The sequence below is a fragment of the Leptonychotes weddellii genome, chromosome 4 (assembly GCF_054177405.1).
Source record: "Leptonychotes weddellii isolate Sample4059 chromosome 4, ASM5417740v2, whole genome shotgun sequence".
NCBI classification, from domain to species: Eukaryota; Metazoa; Chordata; class Mammalia; order Carnivora; family Phocidae; genus Leptonychotes; species Leptonychotes weddellii.
Window position 1 is genome coordinate 113,609,065 of NC_138372.1, and position 20,278 is coordinate 113,629,342.

Here is a 20,278-nt window from a genome sequence, read left to right on the forward strand (position 1 = left end):
AAAAAGTAAAAAAAAAAAAAAAAAAAGAATTGACCCTGCTTGGTTTTAACTGCTAGGCTGATAACTATATCAGCTTCCCCCCCCCCCATATGGTCTATCACTTCATTACACACTCCCTTCCTAGCCCTAGACTTGTCCTTCTGTTTACCAAACATCCGGTTGGATATCTTGAAGACAGCTAGCTCCATCTCAGCATGTGCCAAACCAAAGGTATTCTCTCTTTCTATATTCCCCAAAAAGGTAATGTTGGAGAAACGTGCTAGGATTTCACATTCAATCACGAACCCTACTGAATCTTCCTCTGAAACGACCTTCTAACACATTTCTCTCACTTCTTATTGTGACTTCCTTGCTCCAAGCCCTCAGAAGCTTATACATTCACTATACTGATAGACACTCCTTCCTGCCTCATCTCCCTGTTTTCAGTTTTTACCTTTCCAAAGGGCTATAGGCAAGTGCAACAAATGTATTTCAAAAAGCCAATTCCATGTAAAAGATCAGTTTGTCAAATAATTAACCGAATTTGTCAGATTATACTGAAGTCTTCCCTTGAGACTGGTGTCTGCTAAGTGCTTTTAGTAAAGTCTCACAGGAACTCAGGGCTATCCTTTAAAAAAAAAGTCCTGTAGTCAGCAAATGTCAATGAATATCCTGTGGTAGACACACTTCTAAAACACTGAGATTATGATAGGAAACAAGAAAGACTTAGTTCCTATCTTGAGGTATCAGAAAAGAAACAATTTTTTCAAAATAAATGAATTGCAAGGGTTTATATATGTTGTCTTCTGTATATATGTGTGTGTATATATATATATGTGTATAAATTCAGGTTCATATATGTATTCATGTAGTGATAAGGGCTATAAGAAAAAAATAAAGCCAGATAACAGGATAGCAAGTACTGAAAGTAAATAATCTTTTGAATAGAGTCAATGAATATGATTATATTATTCACAGAAATATTATTTTTTAAATTTTATTTTATTATGTTAATCACCGTACATCATTAGTTTTTGATGTAGTGTTCCATGATTCATTATTTGCATATAACACCCAGTGCTCCATTCAATATGTGCCCTCTTTAATAACCATCACCAGGTTAACCCATCCCCCCACCCCCTCCCCTCTAGAACCCTCAGCTTGTTTCTCAGAGTCCATAGTCTCTCATGGTTCGTCTCCCCCTCCGATTTCCCCCCCTTTATTTTTCTCTTCCTACCATCTTCTTTTTTTTTTTTTTGCATATATTCAGTGACTGTATTCTTATTTGCATCAATTTAAGGCATGTTAATTTAGTCTAAAGCTATAAGATATAGCATAGTTCCATTTATTTAAAAATATAATTTTTATTAACATATTCATGAAATATATTCTCAAATAACACTGCCCAATAGAAACACAATGTGAGCCACAAATTGGAGCACCATATGTAATTTTCAACTTTCCAGTAGTTACATTAAAAAAAAAAGAAAAAATAGGTAAAATTAATTTTCATAATAAAATTTATTTAATCCAGTTTACCCAAACTATTATTTCTTTTTTTTAAAAGATTATTTATTTATTTATTTGACAGAGAGAGACACAGCTAGAGAGGGAACACAAGCAGGGGTAGTGGGAGAGGGAGAAGCAGGCTTCTGGCCGAACAGGGAGCCGATGCAGGGCTCCATACCAGGACCCCGGGATCATGACCTGAGCCGAAGGCAGACGCTTAATGACTGAGCCACCCAGGTGCCCCAAACTATTATTATTTCAACATATAATCAATATAAAAGTTATAAATTAGGTATTTTATATTATTTTCTTTGTACTAAGTCTTCTAAATCCTGTGTTTACTTTACTCTTAACAGCATATCGTAATTCAAACTAGCCATTTTAAGTGCTCCATAGCAACATGTGGCTAATAACTAATGAACTGGATGGTACAGTTCTATAATACATTGATTGCATTAACTATATCAAATATATTCTTGATATTTAGTTGCATGTACAATTGTAAGTCCTTATGTAAGAACATATTAATGAGAAATGCATTCATAGTTATGAGTAATGTATTTATGAACTTATTCACTAAATATGATAGTTGAATGTATTCATTTCAATGGAGAGTATTTTATCATGATTATATATTGTATTACATATAATATGTATCTATATTATAGAGATTATAACTATGTTCAAAAAGAATATTTCTAAAAATTTTGTATAACTTTAGAAAATTGTTTAATAAATACACCTACGGTTATCTTTAAAACACAGATTTGATCAATTTATCACCCTTCATTATCTGAGGCTAAGCTCTTTTCCAGTGTTGCATCCTGATATCCCTATACGTTTCAGGTTATAGTCAAATAGCTGCATAACATTCCCCAAAATACTATGTACTTTTAAATCTGTGTACATTTTCATGTTTTTCCATCCTTCCAAAGGCCCTTTACCACTTTTTCTGGCCTGTATTCTTTTACTCACATCTTACTTAATGTATTCAGCTTTCCAATAATTCCTTTATCGTTCATATTTCAGTTAGAAAACTGAAAATACTCTACATAATTAGAATAGTGCCAAGTGATAATAGACAGTATCTGGCAGTTTTGTCTTTTCTTTTTTTTTAAACCTCAGTTTGTTGCTTTCTTGTTTTCCATAACATTTAAAACATTTATATGTTTTGTTTCTGGGATAGGGCTAATCACATTATATTAGAGTTACCTACCTTCTTAAGTAGACATTAACATCCACTAGATAGTTAGATTTCAAAGTATCAAAATAGAGCCAAGAATATTTTTTAAAATTTCCATCAGATTATTGTTACATAATCTTTCTCTACCACTGTTGTCTTAGGACTCATGAGATTCTCGGATGAAAAATGTATTCCTGATTGCTTTAAAGAAATTTCTGGTTGCCTGGAGTCTCTCCTTAATAGACTGAATTTGTATCTACTTACCACAAAGATGGTATATGGTATATCGACTTTATCTACAACACTGGGCTGCCTATTGTGGGGGAATATCTTAGAGAATATTTTATTTAGAAAAAAGGCCCAAAGGGAAGAAAAGAAGGAAAGAAGGAAGGAAGTAAAGAAAGGAAGAAAGGAGGGAAGGAAGGACAAAGAGGAAGAGGGAGGGAGGAAAGGAGTGAGTGAGGGAGAGAAGAAGGAGGGAAGGAAGAAAAGAAGAAGGAAACATTGATACCATTGATGTTCTCAGATTCTAAGTTTTCTATACTTAGGAAATGCGCTCGGCATTTCTTCCCTTGACTTATCCGGTATTGAAAATTCCTTGGGGGCGCCAAGGTGGCTCAGTCGTTAAGCGTCTGCCTTCAGCTCAGGTCATGATCCCAGGGTCCTGGGATCAAGCCACGTGTCGGGCTCCCTGCTCTGCAGGAAGCCTGCTTCTCCCTCTGCCACTCCCCCAGCTTGTGTTCCCTCCCTCGCTGTCTCTGTGTCAAATAAATAAAATCTTAAAAAAAAAAAAAAAAGAAAATTCCTTGGACAGGATCTTTCTCAAATTCCTTAATTTGTTTTTTTCTCTCTTTTTCAATTTGTGTAAACTTTCCAAAATTTTTAAAGTTTAGGCATTTCTGTTTCCTTCTTTTGATTTATTTAATCCTAGACAACTGCTCCCTATAATAAAGTTGTTAAGGAGATGGAGCTATGGAGACCTAGATTTGTATTTTTTTTTCCTTTGCAAACTAAACATAGATTATTAGTATTCTTCCATGACTAAATAGGATGCAGGATTCTTTATAGTTGTATCACCCTTTAAAGCTTGACAAGTACTCCATAGTTTTTAGGAGCTTATTGACCTTCTGTGGCAGAACTAATATTGGTAAGGAATGAAAGGATGAGGATTTCTCAGAGTAAGGCTTCTCCCAAGATTTCAAGAGCCAGTTGCAATACCATCATCACAACTTCATTGGACAGTTCACAGCCACCACAGCTGCTCGGGTACTTAGCTTACAGCACCCTAAAGTCTCCAATGAACCAGCAAGTAAATTCTAGCAGGCTTCTCACTCTAGGGTTCTCTTTTTCTCCCACAGTGTGATAGTTATTCTGAGCTAGAAAAAAAGGATGATACCCAGATGGGGATAGGGTGGTTGGGCTATCTTCAAAAGGCTTTATGAAATACCCCTCTTGAATTTGCAAGTACAAAGAGAATTCTGGCATGGAGATTCTACTGTTTGTTGGGGGAGGGGATGGGGTGGACGGATGGCTTGAGGTATGTTTTGATTGGAAGCTGTTGGCATGGGGAACCTGGAGGCAAGCTAACTAGAAGCAGACTGCCTTATGCACTTGGTTTGGAGAGCATATTTGACATTCTCTGATTGGTTCTGAGTTAGAAATGGAAATAAAAGGAGGAAAGCTGGCCTTTATGAACCAAGTCCTGAATGTTTTGGGGATAACTGCTGCTGAGGCTTCACTGGTTGATTCCAACAGAGGTTGTGGATAGTGTTCTAATGTCCTGTATGATCTTTCTGCTGTCTGTATGTTCAGTCTCTAAGTCCCCTCTTTTATTCAGGAAGTTGGCCAAAAGATCCACATCTTCAGATGATTGTTGATGATTGTTCACTTGTCTCCATAATCAATTGTATCACAAGGGCTTCTTAATCTTTTTGATGTTGTATCATCATGGTGATCATCTGGTAAGAAAGTGGCTAATAGAAGCATTTAAAACTTGCACTAAGTATTAAGTGATAAAGTTAAATGGACTGGTATCATGACCACTGTGACATAAACAAGAATAATTAAAATTCCATTTAAGATTCTTCAGAACCAGGCGCCTGGGTGGCTCAGATGGTTAAGCGTCTGCCTTCGGCTCAGGTCATGATCCCAGGGTCCTGGGATCGAGTCCCACATCGGGCTCCCGGCTCAGCGGGGAGCCTGCTTCTCCCTCTGACCCTCTCCCCTCTCATGCTGTTTCTCTCTCACTCGCTCTCTAAAAAATAAATAAAATCTTTAAAAAAAAAAAAAGATTCTTCAGAACCAGAAACCTGAATGTCTAACCAAGGCCAAGAGAATAATCCTACAGGTCATAAAGATCAATCTTACAGAGCCAAATAGCTTTTTTCCTTAAGATAATATATTGCCTTCTCTAACTTATGTGCTTCATTGAGCCAAGTACAGCAAGAAGTATTAGAAATGGCACAGATACCATCATGACTAGTGAACAAGAAATCTACATTGTGTATTACTAGTCTTGCCAAGGAATTGAGATTGATCTATATTCCATCTAGATTATAAGTGGTATAATTTTATAACTTCTGCCAAAGTTATAATAACACATGTCTTACAGTCTTTTGTTTGTATGATTCTTATTATTGGAAACACTGCTTTGATTGTTTATATAAATTCTGAATTGGTAACCTGTAGGTAATGTGCTTGAATAATCAAAGGTAGCCTCATTTTGGAGCTTGTGTCTCAATTGTAATTTCCAGATTTGATGATATATAGAATTAGAGTGTCTTTGTACAGATAAATTTTGTAATACTATTATTAAAGTACATGAGATATTAGTGAGACAAGCAAGACTAATTATCCCAGCTGCAAAGAAAGTAGTATCTGGTAGGAACACATGGATATCCAGGAAAAAAGGAATTATTTGTGACATGAGGTTAGAACAAAAGCCTTACATTGGCTGGCTTACATATTTGTATTTCTTTTAGTCCAGATGACAAATAATTGGCCCATCAATTTAGGAAGGTCCCTCTCTTTTTCTGTAAGAGAGAGACACTAGCAGAGTCACAAATTGATCTGTTTAAGGTCATTTGTCCCTGTAGGTACAAGTGAAAACACCATTGGTTATAATTCCCTTTGATCTCATTTCCCATAGATGAGAATTTCTCTTAGCTTTTCATCATTAGGGTGTAGTGAGGAATAGCATATCCAGCAATCAGTAAGCTTGAAGGCTATTGCTGGGATAATCTGAGATTGGTGTTATAATGATTATGCTCTGATCTAATTTTAGTAAGAGGGAAATAAAAAAAAGGGCCATTATGCATGGGCAATAACCAGGGGTCTCTAGAAAATGAGTAATGCTTATAAGTAAGCAGATAAAAACAAAATAGGAATTAGGCAAATGTTTTGATCCTGCATCTTGTGCAGGAGCTGTCCACCATCTTGAGTGAATTATTCTAAAGTTGAGTCTTGGGTCATCTATCTACTGGGAAGATCAACTGCTTCTAGAGAATCTCTGAGAATCTTCAGCTGATGTCCCCTATTAGGTCAGGTTTCCAATTTGGTTGATTCTGGATTGCTTCTTTAGTCATGAAATGTGAACCCAAGGACTTATTCCAGGGAGTTTTACTTCTGTATCTGTTGCTAACAATATCTGATAGAATTCCTTCCAGTGAGGCTCAAGAGCATTTTTTCCCTGATATATCTTCCAATAGATGAAACCTCATAGTTCAATATCATAAAGAGGCCATTTAAGAAGACTATTTGAATGTACCCTTAACCTGTAATATATTGTGATGTCTGTGTGCATGAGTATAGTATCATAGGTAAAATCCTTAAACACGCGGGCCTTGCAGTTACCAGTTCACAGCAAAGCAAACAATATGTCCCTGAGGGAGCAGACCTTACTGCTTTAAGGGTGGGTAGGAGTCCCTTTGACCAAAAGAGCTCAAGGGTTTCTGAAAGCTTTGTTAGTTTTATTTCAAGGACGTCATTGATTCTTTCCACCTTCTCAGAAGTTTGTAGGTGGTAAGAGCAACATGGTTTCTGAATAAGGAGTAATACCTTACAGATTTCTTTTATAGTATTTCTTGTGAAAGGTGTGCATTGGTCACTTGATATAAAAGTTTATATTCCCAAGGTTAGAAACACAGAATTGAGCAGATTTTTAGCAATTGTAAAGACTGTAGCTTTTTGACAAAGAAATGTTTCAACCCATCCTGAAATTCTATAGACATACGATAACTAAAACAGAGAAATCTCATGGAAAGTGGAAGCCATATAAAATCCATCAGAAGGTGTTCAAAGGGCCCTTGAAGCTTTGGTTTCTGACCATGTCCCACATTTACAGTTTTTCTAGAATTAATGCTGGTGACAAGTCCATGTGACTTAAAAAATACCTCAGCTCTCTTAAATTTAAGATAATAGCCAATTTATCTGTACTATGATGAGTAGTTTCATGGAGAAATTTAGCTAATATACATTTGAAACCATCTAGTGACACAAAGCACTGTTTTGAGAGTACCAGAGATTATGCAAATGAAGCTAGAACCACATTTTTTCCATTTTATGTTTTTCAAAAATGAGGGACTAAATGTTGATATTTTATAATGGTCTCTTTGAATTTCTTTAAGGATTTATCTTTTGAATTTAGATAGGATCAAAACCTTGGTTAAAGCCATTTGTTTGGCAAAATGATATGCTAGAGATTATTTCCTTTAGCTCCCATATTATTTCTTTTTTTCATGAGCCCCAACTTTTACAATCCCTACCTCCTTTTGAAGAAGGAATTCATGTAAAAGGATCTCAAACATCTTGTCCATTTTTGATGGGGATTCCTACAGGGTTGACCCTTTTGTTTCCAAAGCATCCCAAACTCATATATATGTATATATTTTAAAGTGTGTCTGTGTATATATTTACTCTGTGGTCTTTTGTCTAGTTGACAAGCTCAAGTAAGTGCATTAATTCTGCCTTCTAGAGTAATTTTACTTCACGTAAAGGGCTGTATTCCAAAGTCAAGCTTAAATTGGTAATAGCATATTCTGCTCCAGTTTGAAGTTTTGAAGTATGATCTATCAACAAATAATATTAGGTCAGACTTTTCAATGGGAGTCTTCAAAAAACCTGAATGGGGTATAGTAAGTTCCCTAACTGAGCTAAGAAAATCGTGAGGTTCTCTTCTCCTGGTAGGGTCAGGAAAACAGCATATCAAGGTGTTGCAGTGGTAAATAGTAATGTGAGGATGAGACACTAACAGAGTCTCATGGAGGCTAATTAGCTCGCTGAAAAGTGCTGTGTTCTCAGATGATAGTAATGTCTATGTTGTATGAGGAACATAGATCCATAAGATCAGGAGACAAGGTTATATAACTAGCTCAGCAAAAGGACCAAGTTTTGAAGTGGTGGTTACTGCCTTTAAAACAAGGGGAAGAAGCTTTTGCAACCAGGTCAAGGTGGTGAGTTTTTATGACTCCCATGAAATTGAGTTAAGACTCGATGGGCTTGCCCAGATTGCTCATATGCAAGTAGAAGAAAAGATTTTAGTTGGTATTGCCTATGGAAGGAGTCTGTTGACAAGTCTTCAGATGGCAGAAAGCCTGTTTATGACTTAAACTAAAAGTTGTCACAATCTCAGGAAAATTTGATACTTGTTGGTTACAATATCCAGTTATACCAGAAATACTCTTGATTGTTTTGTGAGGGGTCTGAGATGTTTGGATAGTCTATAGCCTTATCAGGAAAGAGTGATTTCCCTCTTTATATAGGTTATAACCTCAAATAATGGATTATGTTTTGGCAAAATTGTAATTTATCTTTTGAAACTTTATGTCCCTCTTTTGCTAAAAATAAGAACAAATAAATGAAATCCTTTTTACCAGAGCCCTTGTCCTCTGAATAAAACAGGAGATCATGTACATATTATATCAGGACTGAATTGCAAGGGAAACTTAGATCTTTTAAGTCTTGATTGAGGACCTGGGAAGATTTGGAAGGGGATTCAGTGAACCTTGGTCATGACTATCCAAGTATATTATCCTCCCCACACGAAAACAAAAAGGAAAGGTTAAGAGTGAAAACAAAGAAGGCTTAATAGAGGTTGTTGCATGAGGAAGCTGTGAAGGCAAGCTAATTAGAAACAAATGATCTTATATAATTAGTTTGGAAGACTATATGTCTGTCTTTGGTTGGCTCTGAGTGGGATGCAAAGGCAAAAATAGGGAAGCTGGCAGTCATTGACCAAGTCCTGACCATTTGGGGCTAATTGCAGCAGAGATTTTGGTGTGGTTTCTTTGAACGGTTACAGAAAGGTGGTGGACCCATGTTCTGTGGTCATAGGTGATGATCTGCCCATTGTCTAAACGGATTCAGCCTCTCACCATTTTTCTTCTGTAAATCTTTTCTTATATATGTCTCCAACTACATCTAGAAATGATTTGAAAAATAACTGATACATGAGGTAATATTTTTGCAAAGCAGAAATAATAATGTTTTACTTAACTACTGGCAGATACCTGAAAACATGGACTTTTCTTATTAATTCTATTAGGGCTAATTTTTTCTCTGCAATTGTTTATGTTGTTACAGAGGATCTTGATGATTTAAGAATGGAGGGAGTAACTACCCTTGTACCTTCTGGGAGCAAATTTAACCAAGGTCGTGCTACTCACCCTGCTGAACCTCAGGCCAAGGTCACACTGAACATCTGTTCAAGGTGTGCCAGGTAAAACAAATAATAGGTATAGTATATATAAACATAATCTTAATTTTTTAAATCTAAGATTTTGATGCAAAGGGTGTAACTCCTCTGTGTTAAAAAAAAAAAAATCATTTCCTTGAAAAGATCCTTTGTGCTAACATTGGCGAGAGAGTTAGTCCTGCAGTTTATCCTTGTGTCCAGTGCCACTCAGACCAACAATGAATCAAAGAGTTTAGCTTGTCCTCACTACACAGTTTGAGAAATTTTAAGTCTTTCTGTCTCTGAATTTCATTTGCTCTCTGCCCTACTGGTTTCCTTTCAAAGGAAGAATCTAAGGGCTCTAAAGGTTCAAAGCCACTTTTAAAGCACCTGCATAAAGACGAGTTTGCCCAGGTATAGTTTAAGATCTGATATTATTGGCCTCTTAACCTCCTCCTCATCTTGTTCACCTCCTGGAAAGAATTTAATCAGCTTGACACTTTTCAGTTTTGGCAGCTGGAAGCAATCTTTGCATATACAGTATGTGGCCAAAGAAGTAGCTTAAGTTACTGCCAAGTCAGCTCCCAGTGCTTGTCTAGCAGAAACTCACCAAATAGCTAGAATTCATTGTTTTGTAGGAACTAAATCTCATTTGCAAAGAGGCTTTTAAGCCTGTTTAAATGATAAAACAAGCCTTCTAACCCTTATGTAAATGGTGCAGATTAGCAAGAACAATGCACTGGCTGGCCAGTTTTATCTCCTTTTCTTTATGTCTAGCTGTTCTATTGTACTGTTTGAGAGGGGATTAGCTGCTTGGAAATAGGAAGGGAGGGAGTGTAGGAAAATCAAATCAGATTCTTGTAGCTTTTCCTCTTTCCTTTTACCCTTTTGAAATTTTTATTTTAATTGTCACAGGCTTAGGAAAATAGAAAGGATACGTCTTAGAAAAGCAGTGACGTTATTTGAGACCATTAGAAATGCCACAGCACAGTGGAAACATTTTTTCAGACAAGTAATATTTGGGTGACTTGACTTTGATTAAGGCTGCAAAGAAAACTTCTACTGTTTATGTAATGGTATTTAGGCATCTTGAGTGTACAGAGTTATCCATACGAAAGTTGTTTGGCAATTTTGAAAAACCTTTGTAGTATGGCTAAATAACAAAAGTCCAACTGAGTAAACTTTGAAGATCTAATTGGCTTTATCACATAATTCCTGAATCGGGCAACATCCCATGTAGCAAACAGAAAAGAGTTCCACTGAGCAACAGGAAAGGAAAGGTTTTCAAAGGTACGGGAGGGGTGGGGGGATGTGGGGAGAATTGTTAGCAAAGAATCCATTGTTTTAGGCTAGGCTGCCCTCCTAGGTGGAACGGAAGGGGTCTATCAGTAAACTTCCTAGGGCTGACCAGGAAATTCCCATGTTGACTGGTTAAAGGTTACACAGTCCCGGAGAGTTGAAACTGCAGTTAGGTTAAGTATTAAGTCTTGGTTTACTGACTTGGGGCCTTAACTTAAATGGCTCCATTATGGCCCTGTGGTTTCTTTTTAACAGTATATTTGTTCATTTACTGTTTGACTTGAGGGGGATTAGTATTTGGTCCTTCATATCATTTGTAGAAGATTGTTTTTTCAGAAGAGAAAGCCTATGAAAATGATACGTTTCTAAACTGCTGAGGATTTGAATTGAGAAAGGACCAAGCACTACCTAACCCTGAATTATCCACCATTTACCTTGCCAATAATAGAGTTAGACCGCAAGTCGCAAATAACCTGCATTTAAGGTCGAGGCTTTAACTAATTTATTGAAGAGATATTCAGTTGAATAATCGATTACATTTATTGCTTTCTCACTATGTACCACATACTATTCTAAGCACATTAAATATATAAATTTATTTAATTCTCAAATAATACTGGGAGTTAATTACTATTGTTATCCTCATTTCATATGATAAGGAAGCTGAGTCTTGAGATGATTAAATAACTTGTCCAAAGTAACACAGCAAATAGGAGGCAAAATACAGTTTCAAATCCAGGTAGTATAGCTTGACTGCCTGCTTTGTCATTTTATTTTATTGCTAGCACCAAGCTGTTGTCTGAAGGTAAAGATGGAAGCCTCAAAGAGTTAGAGACAATGAGATAGGAAGAGATTTGGGTTTTTGAAATGATGGGAGCTCATGACTGTTTTAATGGAGAATAGGCAATGTTGTACTTCCAAAAGCAAGACAGGGATATATCGATTCGGGGAAATGTGGTAAATAGTACGGAAGAAGACACTAGGCTGTGAATTTTATTATTTATTTATTTATTTATTTATTTATTTATTTACTTATTTAAGATTTTATTTATTCATTTGAGGGAGAAAGACAGTGAGTGAGAGGGAGAGAGAGAGAGATCTGAAGCAGACTCCACACTGAGCACAGAGCCGGACATGGGGCTTGATCCCACAACCCTGAGATCATGACCTGAGCTGAAACCAAGAGTTGGATGTTTAACTGAGTCACCCAGGGGCCCCTAGGCTGTGGATTTTAGAGACCTACCATACTCAGAATTCAGAGTGGAAGAAAAACTAGTATCAGTTGTCAAGAACTCTGAAGAACCTGAGATTGTACTGTTTGCAGCCGAATGTGTTAGTCTGCCACTGTTTTATGAACCCTGGCAGAGACCAAGGACTTAGCACTCACAACAGTAACAATTGCCAGAGTGTTACCACTTTCACTGGACCCCCGATCCACAAATTTCACAGAATGACACAAATAGGATAATAGGTTACAGTACTAGCGAGGAAACCTGAGTTTAGGAAAACTGAATGTTTTATAATGGGGAGTTAGCATTGCTCTAGAGGGAGACTCTGTATGTCTCTTCCAAGGCTGTTAACAATATAAACATCCCTGAACAGATTGTCTGAAACAAAGACTGTCAGTGTCTTTGCTCACAAGATGTAGTAACATGAGAAACTCATGGAAAACTATCTCCCAATACTGCTTAGAGTGGACTACTTTTGTAATGCATTGATGTGGTAATCAAACTTTTCCAAAATTAATGTTCAGACATCAATTTATATTGTCGGCTCACCTCTCCTAGTTGCAAGTAAGACTTTTAAGACTGTGAGCATAAAAAAAAAAAAGAAGAAGAAGAAGACTGTGAGAATGAGAATTATACTTTTTAAGTCAGGGCTGAGTAATTATCTGAGGCAGAAGTCAAACTGGAGGACCTGTGGGCAGTGTCCAACTGTCTTGAGTCTCCATAACATTTAAAAATACCACTGAGGGGTGCCTGGGTGGCTCAGTCTGTTAAGCATCAGGTCATAATCTTGGGGTTCTGGGCATCTGGCTCCCTGCTCAGCGGGGAGCCTGCTTCTCCCTCTGCCCCTCCCCCTGCTTGTGCTCTGTCTCTCTCTCTCTCAAATAAATAAATAAATAAAATCTTTAAAAAAACCCCACTGGATTAGTTACCAATTTTACATAAAATATTGAGATTTCTGTCTTCTTTTAAAAATCCATGCAGGCTGTAACACTGGGCCCACATTCTCAGATGATCACACAGTAGCAGCTTCCTCCCCAGACCCTCGGACCCCACAGCTGTGCACCAGTTCACATTAGCTTGTCTGTCTAGCTTCACTCACTTACACTACCTGTCTAAAGTCTATAGGCCTTTGTAACCTCTGATTTGTAGAAACGTAGGAACTTCGATGATAAGCAATGCATCAGGACTGGAGGAATGCAGGCTGAGGTACCTAGCCAGTCCACTGGGAGAAGATTTTGGTGCCCAGAAAAGGCAAAAGATACTGTCTCAGGGTACCAGGCTCTCCACAGGAGATTATGACAGGCAGGTGGTAGTTTTAGAGTGATGACTTGATCCCTCAAAACTCAGAGAGAGTGAGTCAGAATTCCAGTGCTGTAGACTAGACCAAAATGGAGAAAACGGTTGCTTCATTTAGAGAACTGCACCCATTCTCATTGCTCTTCTTGAGTGGGCACTGGTACCCTGCCTGGAAGATAGTAAGAGATAATGTAGACTTTATAGAGGAAGACTGGACATTAGATTTTTTGGACCCTTTGGGATGGGGATTTAATTCCAAATCTCAGTGGACTAGAGACAGTGTGGTACTAATGGATAAGAAAGTTTTGGATAATTAATGTTCAGTTGTAGCACATAATTACCAACACTTTTCAAGACTTTACAGTAAAGGTAAAATAGAAAGACAACCTCCTTCGAAGTCTGGCAAAGGGATCTTTAAATACCCTAAATTACCTAGTGCATCATCGTGGGGAAAACTATGCAAATATTCAGAAAATCTGGTCCCTCATCTGTGAAATGGCATTCTTGCAATCCTGGAGATCACCTCTAAGGACAATTGAGAGGTCTGGACAGAATAATGTATGCAAAGACAGCAGCAACTTGTTCACAGTGCATGGCTGTCAAGGAACAGGAGGTTTCCTCTTTTTCTCTCACTCACTGGGATAATTACCATGTAAATACTTAAACAATTTAAAATGCTTCAGAGTCCCCCCCCCCCCCATATTTTGAAAGTGCTCAGGTATTGAAGGAAAAAAGAGCCTCATTTTTCTGACATTCTGGAATTTTCTCCTGCCTTAGGCTTCCAACTAGGGAAAAAACGATGTCCGTCTTCCAGGATTTCTGTATTTAATAAGACAGTGTAAGATAACAATATTTTTGTTGTTTATTTGTTTGTTTCTTCAAGTTTTAAGGTCAAGAAACCATTTTTTCCATAGAACTGGAAAGGTAAAATGCATAAGTGAGCTTAATGGTTTTGTTGTGATCTTGAAATAATACTATAGCTGCAAGCTCAGTGGAGCATCAGTGAAACATAAGTGATATTAGAGTTTCTGCAAAGAACCCATCAATGAACAAGTTAGTGTTAAGAGGTAGACTCTTCTCTATAGATTACCATTTTTCTCAATCTTTTTTTCAGATACTGCACCACTTATGAGCTACTTACGGGGTCACAGTATCTAGAAGTGAGTTTGCATTTGATATGTACAGAACATTATTGTTCTAATCAAGTTGAGGGCATTCAGCCAAAGGCCACAGAACCCTTCTCATTCAGAACCTGATGGGAAGACATAATCTATAATGAGACTGATACATTCTACGGGAATGTTTGAGGGATATAAGATACATGTGACCATTGGAGAGACTTCCACTTTCCAAGATATCAGGAAAAGAGGAATTCAGTTCACATTAAATTGCTCTGTAAAGTTTTACGTGAGACAAGGTGACTAAAACATCAAGAATGTCACAAAGTTTATTGATTAGCCTAGTTACAAGAAATAAAACGATTACAGAATTTTTTTTTTTTCCATAAATACTTCACACATGGTTGGGAAAGTACAGATGAAAGAAAGCTTGTGTTTTCAAGCTGGGAAATTATTCCAGGATAGTGTTACGCCTGTAGCTCTTGATGGCCTTGGTCTGATGTGGGCATTGCTGCAATTTGTGTGATTTAAACAAAGAGATGACATCACCTGGCAAGTAGGAAAGTGTTGCCTCGTAGAGATCTGATCAACCAAGATATATTAAGATCCTAACCCAGAACATTTCACTTTCCCCCTCAGATCATAAAGTAGCCATTATAAAACAGCAATTTTAAGTAAATAAGAATTTTCTGTGTAACGTGTAGCGGTGTCCTTATGACTGGTGATTTTACTCATTACAAAGTAGATTTTTAATATATTCATTGAGTATCTTGGTTTAACTTTTAGAAGATTCCACCATTGTAGCTATAAATCCTTGAATGTATGGGCAAAACAAATTTCGTTTGTTGCCTAGGAATCACACTGAATAGTATCAACTAAAAAGTGAAGTGTCAGTACGTCAGTAATGCAAGTTATCAATAATTATCATCAACACTTCTGTGGTTTTAAAAAACAGTGGTTTGTAAAATTTTGAGTTTCAAATTACATTTTTTATTAAATGTCCTAAATTTTTGTTGTAAGATAACAATTAAGATACCAATAGCAAGCAGGCAAATGTGGATACGAAGACACCAAATTACTATTTCAGTGAAGTTTATAAGCCATTTTTCTGGAAAGACCACCCATTAATTCTGTCTACCCACTGCCATTCTGAGGAGTTAAATCTTGTTTTCTTGGACTCCTGCCAGGGCATTCCGGGTGGTAAAATGCTATTTGTTTTTGATGGTGCAAGTGTTTGTATTCATTCATGCCTAACATCAATAGTGCACACACAAAAAGAACTGAAAGCCATTTTAAAAGAAATTGGATTATAGAGAACATACAGTGATACCGGCTCAGAAACTCCAGCATGAGAATGCTAGCGGAAATGTGTTTCCAAATAGCCTGCTGAGTTTTAACTGATTTGCTTCGTGTCATTGTACCAACACTTGTTCATCATTTTCCCTAAACATCATGACATTAAAATACTGAGTTTGGTTGTGCGTTGACTCAATAAAGCAGAAGGAGATCGTCCTTCGTGATGATAGGCTGCAGTAAAGGTGCGTGAGAAATCCTGTTAAGTGTGAGCTAATTTCAAACTGTCTATATTAGGATTTCCTAGCTGACCTGAGGAAATCTGCATAATTAATCATACATTATATTCTGGTTCACGTTCCTAGGCATTTTTTCTTTGTTCCCCAACTATTTTTAGAAGGCTTAAATTCAGCAAGTTCCCATTGGAAGGAAAGGTGAGCAGCAGTGACGTAAAGAAAAATGGGGAAGGACAAAATGGGACTGCTATCACTTGTTTGAAGTTAAAAATTTTTCATGAAAATTGAAATCTCATATTTTATACCATACCTACATATAGCTTTAGCTTTACATTGAATTTTATGCAGAAATCTAAGCCCACATGGAATCAAATGACATTCCCTGAATTCCCAGTATTACATTCAGCTATAACTATACCAGTTACTGCAAAGTAAAACTCATAATTGCTTTCTTAAAATGAAAGTAACCAATAAATCACCCAATTTCATTACAAAATAATTTTTTCTTATTGTAAATTACAAGGCATTTAATACAAATTCCTTGATTTTGACTGGATGGAGGGAGGAAAAACACTCCACAACAATAGCAATAAGATTTAAAACTCAGCATTTATGTGATAACGAAGGAGAAAGGTATTCATTCTACTCCCATCTTCTGGCATTTGGGCTTTGGCAGGTTAGACCTCCTACGCTTTAGACCCAGGCCACTTTTTCATTCTTTGCCTGTGACTTTTTTCTTGTTAACCTAAAGTTAAATCATTCTTTTGGAGCTTAAAATTGCTAAGGGGAGGATAGAATTTTTGGTTTGAAAAATTTAACTCAGACAGGACCATGTCAAAGGGTCCTGTGCCCAGTGTCTCCCAGCCAGTGTCTCCCAGCTTCCTGGGATCCCTCAAGCACTGCTGCTCAGGTGCTTCAGGCCCAGCCTGGGGCACCGCAGAGCTCCACCTGTGTTAGCTACTAAATCCATCCCCACCTGCTGTGACTGCTGGTTTCTATAAAACTACAAAGGCTGTGACTTAATGCTGAGGCCAGCTGGCCAACTGTGGGAGCAACTTAGAGAAATCCATGTTGGGCACACTCTATAAAGAAGCTCCTTCTCTAGAAATAGCACCCAACGTAAGTGCACAAAAGCAAAACACGCTTGTGGATCTACTTCTTTCCACTCTCGACATCCTGATGCCTGACGTGTGTACAATTTAACAACACTATCAAGAATTGATGAGAGGAGAAGATGGAAAGGATTCTAGTGACTTACAATCCCTTAGCATTGTCTCTGAAGAAGCGTGTCTAGAAACAATAATTTTAAGACTGTTAGCCTTTTGGCAAGAATAATTCCTTAAAACATTGAGGACGTTGGGAGCAACACCAAGAGTCATTTGTATAAGAATTCAAATGATTTCACCTGGTTTCCCCAGCACTTGAGTTTACAGATGCCACTCTTGGTGTTCAGTTCTTTATTCGTGGAGTCAACACCACGTTTAAAGCAGCTGAAGAATTAGCCTCTACGAATAGTCTGCTTGGAACAGCTATAGGTACTTTGTGGGAAATATTTGAATCTCTCATATGTTCTTGAACTAGTAGCGTCATTGATGAATTTTCATTTGCTCTTGTGGGCTGAACCATCATCAATTCCATGCATTTTTGTCAAAAAAGCTGAATATTCTGACACCCTACTGCACATTTGTTTGATTCCCTGTTAGTGGTGATGTTTTCTTGCAATTTTTTGAGCTAAGGGTTGATATGAAAAGTTTTCTGAATGAGAAGAATCACCCTCAACTGCTATATTGGACACTGAATAGCTTTGGAAATTAGCTTTTGCTTCAGACTTGATAATGTTTTCTAACGAATCCAACCTAAATTACAAGGTAAAACAGTGCTTATATGAAAACCTTATATTGTGTAAAGTCATTTTGATGACAACGAATGTAATTTGAATTACATCATGTCAAGCTGTTTTATATGCTTGTGTTTTATATGCTTATGAATTAATACTAGTATTTGGTAGTACCTATCTACATGAAAGGACATTACAGATGTTATAAGATCTCATTACAGAATCAGCATTAGCAGATGAAAATTTGCTATCAATTTTAATGAAAGGGGACCCCAATTTTGAAAAATGTTATCCTGTCCCCCCCAAAATTTTCATTAATAGACCTATATTACAAAAGATTGTAATTGGTTATTATATTTTGAATTTAATCACTAAAAACTTGTGGAAAAATTAATTAACATCATTTTTATTTACAGATATTACAGGTATTCACCCTGTGGCCCCAAAAATCAACATACTGTATTCAAAAACACTGTTTAAATTCACTTATCAGATTTCATGGTTGTTAACTTTTATATTTAATTGCTTATTGTGAGGGCACCTTTCCAAACAGATAATGCTTGAGACATTCAGATCTCTGTAATTGTTTTTAATAGGATAGCATTATAATTAATTTGTAATACAGGGATCAGTCCCTGTAAAGAGGGAGTGGTTTTTTACTCTGAGGGGCATTTTAGAGTTTCCTGAGAAGGATTCTTCTCCGAGATTTCTATTTCTTCCCCCTTGAAATCCTCTTTTTTTTTTTTTAAGATTTTATTTATTTATTTGAGAGAGAGACAGAGATAGCGAGAGAGAGCAGGAGCAGGGCGGAGAGGGAGAGCAGGATCCCCGCTGAGACGTGGGGCTCAATCCTAGGACCTGAGGATCATGACCTGAGCCAAAGGCAGACACTTAACTGACTGAGCCACCCAGGCAACCCCCCCACCCCCACCTTGAAGTATTTAATGAGTTTCTGCAAACTTTACTGGGTATTTTTGAGAAAGACAATTAAAGAGCTTTTTCTTTTTACAGCTTTACAGATACATGATTCCATCTGTCTGCGATAGGAGTTGGATATTTCAGGGCATCTTGGTCCTGGATTAAACCAAGAAAATCAAATAAATTAAGACAAATAAAGGAAAAGAAAAGGCCTGGGATACCCTCCTGACCCTAGAATTGAGGAATCCATCTAAAAACCTGAGTAGCCAAGGGACAAGAATAGTAAATTCCTGTTTTAGTTTGCTTGTTTGCTTGTTTTTCCCTGGTGAGAAGAGTAACACAGGTAATAGACAAAGAAGCACACAGGTTCAGTTTATGATTTCCATCTGAAACAAAAAAGTCATTCTTTTTTTTATTTTTAAAATTTAAATTCAATTAATTAACATATAATGTATTATTTGTTTCAGAGGTAGAGGGCAGTGATTCATCAGTCTTTTATAATACTTACTGCTCATTACATCACATGCCCTCCTTAATGTCCATCACCCAGTTACCCCATCCCCCCAGCCGCCTCCCCTCCAGCAACCCTCAGTTTGTTTCCTCTGATTAAGAGTCTCATGGTTTGTCTCCCTCTCTGATTTCGTCCTGTTTTATTTTTCCCTCTCTTCCCCTATGATCCTCTGTTTTGTTTCTTAAATTCCACATGATGGTGAGATCATATGATAATTGTCTTTCTCCGATTGACTTATTTCACTTAGTATAATACCCTCTAGTTCCATCCAAACAAAGTATTTTTGGTCTGGAAACTGCCCCAGTATGAATCATAGCCAACCCTTCCGAGAAGTGGAAGAAAATAAGGAAGAGAAGATGAAAATAAGAATTTGTCCATGTCCTGTAGGCTGCCTGTTGTATTCCTAGGGTGTGCATTGCCCAAATCCTACCCAGACTACCCAGAGTGTGGCACCTTTCTTGTATTAAAAAAAAAAAAAAAAAGGAACATGGACTCAGTATCTTGAAATATGGCTTATGTCATTTCATCAAAATCTGCAGGCAGGAATAACTGAGATGATGTACTCACCCAGCTTCTAGTATAAAGATCTTGAGAAAACAACAAGACATATGTCTAAATTTCCTAGTCTTAGGGTGGTAGCTATAGAGATGGTGAGATATTGTCAGAGTTAGAAATTTTTTGAAGCTAGAGCTGACAGGATTTGCTGTTAGATTTAAGTGATACATATGAGATAAAGGGAAGAATCACAGATGATTCCAAGTATTTTCCAGAGTAACTGGAATATAGTTGAGATAGAGATAGATGGGAAGAGCTTGTTGAGGATGATGAGGCATTAGGAGTTTTTGCACATGTTAAATTTGAGATTCCTATTGGACATATGTGGTCAAAATCAGCAACAGAACTGACAGTTAATAGAGTGAAAGATTATATTCTCTTTCAGCAGTATGAAAGAAATTAAAGAGTTTGCCATGTCTTTTCAGAGCAGGCTTTGTGACTCACTGTCCCTGGCACTGGGATTAATCAACTACACTGATCAAAAATCACCTCATGTCTCATAACTCTTCACCTCTCCCAGCATGATTGGTTCAAGATCTACCATAATCTGCTTAACTTGCTTTTCCTTTTTAAAGCATTTATCATTCTTTCACTCTCATTAGAATATTAACTCTATGAAAGCAGGGAGCAAATCTGTCTTGGATC

At 37.1% G+C, this 20,278-nt stretch overlaps 1 protein-coding gene across 1 annotated transcript in view; it reads left to right on the forward strand.

Annotated features, from left to right (window-relative positions):
• The window catches only part of C4H8orf34 (chromosome 4 C8orf34 homolog), a 347,083-nt gene that overhangs the window by 218,611 nt on the left and 108,194 nt on the right, over positions 1–20,278 (forward strand). The window contains 1 exon segment of the mRNA XM_081816087.1: positions 9,251–9,386. Coding sequence (XP_081672213.1) covers positions 9,251–9,386 — 136 coding nt within the window.